General features: G+C 37.9%; 1 protein-coding gene across 1 annotated transcript; it reads right to left on the bottom strand.

Moving 5' to 3' along the window:
• Positions 1-3,202: 3,202 nt before the first annotated feature.
• Positions 3,203-4,545, bottom strand: LOC108966735. Its single transcript, XM_018929766.1, has one exon. It carries the CDS (start codon positions 4,264-4,266, stop codon positions 3,436-3,438), a length of 831 nt encoding a protein of 276 aa, XP_018785311.1. The 5' UTR covers positions 4,267-4,545; the 3' UTR covers positions 3,203-3,435.
• Positions 4,546-6,000: the final 1,455 nt, after the last annotated feature.

A 6,000-nucleotide genomic window follows, 5' to 3' on the forward strand; every position in this document is an offset into this window, starting at 1 on the left:
TTAGCCTTACTTCCTTTCTACTAAAGGGCTAGGAGAAGCTAGTTGATAACCACATCAGCACAACTGCCCTACATCCGACTAGAACCCATACAGAGTTGGTGGGTGTAGACACTGCTTTGAGGACGTCTTTGTGAACGGGGTACTAATTTTGAAGTTTGGTGGATGTAAGTGGCTCTCAGAACGAGGATCACTAAACCAATCATCTTCTAACTTGGAACGACAAAAGGATGTCAGAAGAGAGGGCAGTAACCTTTTATGTGGATCTAGTTGCAAATGAGTTACTGGATTTGCCAGCTTCAAATGGTATCCGCTGCCAAGTTTGCGCGAATGATATTATTATTATAACAAGAGGAAAGTGTGAGAAAACTTTATGTGGCATGTAGCAAAAAGATGGTGTGTGAATGTTGGGATTAACAAAAACGCATCAAAAACGGTCATAATTCCTTTCACAAGAAGGAGAACTCTTCCAGCCATGATACATTAATGGTGTGTTAACGCCTAACTGGTAGGATTTGGTTCTGCAAATTAGGCATACCACGTACCAAGCTGTCAATGGCTATAATCACGGTACCAATAATTTTTCGAACTGAGCTTTATTAGAAGATATGCAGAGAATAATCTCGAGAAAAACTGTTACGGGGAACGAATTATCATTCTCAGTGGTAACCAAGCGACACTTCAGGCAATCTCGTCCGTTAAAATTAAATTAACATTGTTATTGGAGGGCATACAAATACTTAACAGGATTGCCAGTGAAAACAATATCTTACCAGCACGGATCTCCAAAGTGGATTCCATGGCATAGAGGAAGAAGCTGTGGCATCCCACACTCTACGAGAGCAGCTGCAGAAAAAGGAAAGACCTGTAGGAAAGGCTACTGGCAACAAGTGCCTGGCATTGAACAGGCGCAGCTATTTCTGGCAGAGTTTAATGCAAATTGATTCAAGAAACTAATCACTCTTCCCAGTAACAAATAAAGGCTTGTAGGTTTTGCTACATGTCACTGAAGGTTGTGGTGTCATCTGCAAAGATTAGGGTAATGCTCGAAAAATCTGTGTTTCTGTTGACATCTAATTGTGAATACATCTAAGCACATAATTATTTTAAATATTGCCCAGCAATCGCAATAAGAAGGAGCCAGACTATCTGGCAAATAAATACGACAGAGAACACATTACAACCATTAACCCAGTGACTTTATTAAGTCTCTTTTTATAACTGGGTTAAACGAAGTAACAGCAGAGGGGAGAAAATATAAAAACTCGCAGTGTACGTATATTTCACAAATATCAATCTATGTTAACTAACCCAACCCTTCCTTACTTGTTGTATAACAAATTAGTTGGTGAGAAGAAAATATAAGAGATCACTAATAATAATAAATCAAATCGAGTGACTTTTAATTAAATTTGTCGTAATATAAATAATTGTAATTGATTTGATTTGATTGCCGAAAGTGGTGCTTCAATTAACATGTAACGGCTTCTTCAATTTTCGTCAAGTAAATTCATATATACATATTCGGTGTAGGTGTAGATATGTATGTGTAATGCCTAAGGCTATTTTTGTTATGTAATTTAATAAGGCGGAAAGTTAATTTAGATTTCACACAACTAAAATTACATGAAATGCATGAAAACAAGAGAGTTTGTGTATATATGTGTTTCTTTTAGCGGCAAGCACTGTCTAAAATATGTTTCTACATACGTGCGTGTCTAGAATAATGGATTTATGTAATCAGCAAAAAACTTGCGCATATTAATTAAATGCTTTTGAAACATGTGATGGCAAACTTATGTAATTAATATTCATTATGTATCGTTTTTGGGCCAGTTACATAACTGCACATTTCATGTGTGTGTGTGTGTGTGCATACACCCCATAAACAGATAATATTTAATCATATAATCATGAAAATGAATTTGCACAGACTTCTAAGAGCAAAAGTGTAAATGGCGTCGTGTAATAATATTCTTGAAGTATGGCAGACACGTGTGTGAGATTAATACATACACATATGCTTGATTTGAGGCCCTCGCTAAGCTGTTAATAGCGCTGGAAGTATTCGCTATCACATATTATTACTTTATCAGCACATTTACAAGCGAGAAGCATTCACTTTCGGCATTATCACACTTCAAGCACAAATACGAGTAAAGCCCCGATCGTATGCCACTAATACACATTTTATCTAAGAAAGCTTGCGAGAGCTTTCAACTTCACTTTCGCAGCTTTACAACTTTATGAAAAACTGCAAACTAAACCATGCCCACTTAGTACACGCTTTTGAAGTGCTGCTAAAGCTGTGTTCGAAAACTTAATCTCGCGCTGAACACAGTAAGTAAAAGGATCAATCCACTTATTAACAGCTGAATTTGAATTTCAGTAATTTCACAGCTTTGTTGATAGAATCTAAGATATGCAAATTCAATTAAATTTGGAATTTAGACCCCCCGGGTGCTGAATTCGCGCTGAATTTAGTTTTTCAAAGCTCAATAATATTTTTATATGCTTTCTGATGTAGTAAGAGTTCAAAACAATTGCTGAATGGGCACTGAATACACTTCTAAACAGCTGAATTTGAAATTCAGCTTTGTTGATAGAATCTAAGATACTCAAATGCAATAAAATTTCGATTTTGGGCTCTTTGGATAACTGTATGTCCGCTATATAAAAGGAAGCGGTGAATTGAATTTTTAAAAAGCTGAATAAGGTTTTCATATATTTTTTTAAATACAGTAAGAGTTCAACTCAACTGCTGAATGTGCGCTGAATACCACTTTTTAACATCTGAATTTAATTTTTAGTAACTTTGCAACTGGTTGATTGGATCTAAAATATTTATATACTGTTAAATTTTACTTTCCTAGTTAGCTATATATTTGCTGTCGAAAAGGAAGAGCTGATTTCAGTTTTTAAAAAGCTGAATAAGGGTTTCATATGCTTTCTGAAGCAATAAGAGTGTAAAGAAGCTGCTGAATGTGTTTTGAATACCATTTTTAACAGCTGAATTTGATCGGCAATAATCTCAGTCCTCGTTGAATGTCAACAAAAATGTGGATAATGTTTTATGCACTTTGTGAAATACTAAACGTCTAAAGAACCTGCTGAAAAGCTAAATGTGAAATAAAAATTATATTCAAATAAAAAATCCTATCGACTTAACACCACACCCACATACAAAAACGAAAGCACCAAGGCATTGCGGTTGTGGATAGTTTGTTTATTTGTATGAGTTAGAGAAATTAGAAGAATAAAGAGCGAGTTTACAAGACATTTGCATTTTTGCGATTTTCATTTTCCACTTTCAACAAACATTAGCACTTGACAATTTTTGCAGCAGGCTGGTGTAACGTATGGCCAACACAATATGCACAGTGAATATTTAACTCCAGAGATCCGCGCCGCCCAGCGTACGGCTACATTGTGCACGTTTCATTTCTTCTGCATTTTCTTCGCCAGCGACATATTATTCTTCAACTGTGTTACCTCGCATTTCTCGACCTTTGAGGGCGTTGGCAAACCCGTTGGATCGGGTAGTAGAAATGAGACCTCATATATATGCGGTTGGCTGGAGTAGACATCATGATTCATATTCACGAACCAATTCATCATGTCGTACATGTCGCGGATGTTGCACTGCGCCACCACAGCACCCGCGTCACGTCCATGCTGATGTGAATCGAAGAATGTGATCAGGTTCGCCGGAAATTCGATAACAAATAGAACGGTGCGATTGTCGGAAATCATTGCGGCGAAGAGGAAATGCTCATTGGCCTTACCCGCCTGCCGAAACTGCTGCAAACCGGTATTGACCGCCTGCAGCAGACGCAGCGCAATGGTGCGGCACGACTCACGTTCCGGATCGGCTTGCATATGTGTGAAGAACCACTCCTTCAAACGAAAGTGCGGCTGCCGCTTGAGCACATTCAGCGCATCCGGTATGTTGAGATTTTGATTGGCCGTCATTTGTTGGGCACCTCCGCCGGTCTCCGGCACCCCCGCATTGCCGGTGATCAGATGTGCGTAGGCGCTATTGCCCTTGTTGATACCTTCGGCAAAAATTTCTACAGCACGCGGCGGTAGATCCTGCATACGTTGGCAATAGAATCCACGCCCCTCTTTCGCGACCATATCGGCCAGGATGAGCGTGATTAGAGTGCACGAATTGGTGCCGCTGTGATGGTATTCGCCGTAGCGCGACTGACTGAACTCCTTGGGGAACCACCAGATATTCAAATTGCCATTGCGCTCGAGGACAGCCATGACAGCTAACCAACAGGACTCGGTAGTGTGGGCGTGAATTTCTTGCCGTGCGGAACAGGTAAACAACTTTTACATATTACACTGGCACAAGTAGAGATTCTGCTTGCCGCTCGCCGTTAGTTTTGTACACCCTACCCGCAATTTTTTTTCTAGAATTTGGAAATTAGCGAATTTGTGTGTATTTTTTTTTACCGAAATTTCATGTCACATAAAGAGACAATTTTAATGAATGAGAAAGAAAATATTTGTCAATTTGAAAATTTACATTTGCTTTTGAAGTTTCACATTTTGGAAAAATGAGTGAAAAGGCGTAGACCGCACAAACAACAAGGTAACAAGGTGGCTGACTGCAGAACGATTGAACGATTGTGGCAAAAAGATCCGAGGCAATAGACGAAACACACAAAATAAGCACACATGGAACACATGTTATGTGTGTCCCTGAGCGTTTCTGCAAATACAGACATATGCCGAGTTGGAATATGTTCCATTTGGAAAGTGTGGTATGCGCCTAAAAGCAGGCAATATTCATTCTCCGTACATGAAATCTAAAAATGCAAAGCTGCATATTCAAATTTTTGCATATTTTGAGACGAAAACGTGCAGCTGTGCAAATTCTTGAAACAGACCATAGTCATAGTGCATACACAACAATAAATACTTACATATATGGGTAGATTTCCGACGGAAAATGCGAATTATGAACAGTTAAACTGACGTTTACCATAAGACAAGTTTTGTTTTTTTTTTTTGGTATTTGCAGTTACATGTAGTGATAATATCAGGGATGAAATATGCGTTGAATTCAATTAAAAAACTAAAAAAATGTGTTCGATTGCCGGTATGGGTGCAAAAAAGTTGCTGAATGTGCGCTGAATACCAGTTATTAGTAGCTGAGTTCTGTTTTTAAAATGCAGAAAAGGTGTTTGATTACTTTGCGCAGCAGTAAGAGCTCAAGAAAGCTGCTGAATGTGCGCTGAATACCAGTTATTAATTTAAAGCTGAATTTGATTATGTGTAATTTTACCACTCGTTGATTGACTCTATACTATTTCTATGCAGTTAGCTGAAAATTCGTTGTAGAAAAGGAAACTGTGAATTTGCGCTGAATTCAGCTTTCAAAGAATGTATTTAGTTGCCTTTTGGAGCAGTAAAGAGTCAAAATGGCCGCTGAATGTGCGCTAAACAAAAATTATTACTATCTGAATTTGTTTATGAGCAATTTTACATTTAGTATATTGAATCAAAATATTCAAATGCAGTTAAATTTGGAATTTTAACTCCATAATCGCTGTATGAAAGAAAACGCTGAACTTGGGCGGAACTCAGTTACTGAAGGTATTTATATGCTCCATGAAGCACTAAGAGCTAAAAAATCTACTGAATACTCGTTGTTCATACTCGGTGTATGAAAGACAGCGCTGAATTCAGTTAGTAAAGAACTTAATAAAGTTTTCATGTGCATTATGAATCAGTAAAAGCTCAAAGAGGTTGCGGAATCTGCGCTGAATACGACAAATCGACAGTTGAATTTCATTGTTAGCAATTTCACAACTCGTTAATTAAATCTAAGATATTTTAATGCAGTTCAGTTTGGAATTTTAGCTTCCTAGTTAGCTGCTTATTCGCTGTATAAAACCAAGCGCTGAATAATGTGTTCATATGCTTCATAAAGTACTAAGAACTCGAAAATCTGTGTTTCGTTGGATACCACTAATTAACAGCTGCATTTTC

Source organism: Bactrocera latifrons, unplaced genomic scaffold, assembly GCF_001853355.1.
Source record: "Bactrocera latifrons isolate USDA-ARS-PBARC rearing strain unplaced genomic scaffold, ASM185335v1 scaffold_17, whole genome shotgun sequence".
Classification (NCBI taxonomy): Eukaryota; Metazoa; Arthropoda; class Insecta; order Diptera; family Tephritidae; genus Bactrocera; species Bactrocera latifrons.

Bases quoted from the DNA above. Each gene is read 5' to 3' on its own strand.
- LOC108966735 (XM_018929766.1), bottom strand. From the start codon at position 4,266: ATGGCTGTCCTCGAGCGCAATGGCAATTTGAATATCTGGTGGTTCCCC.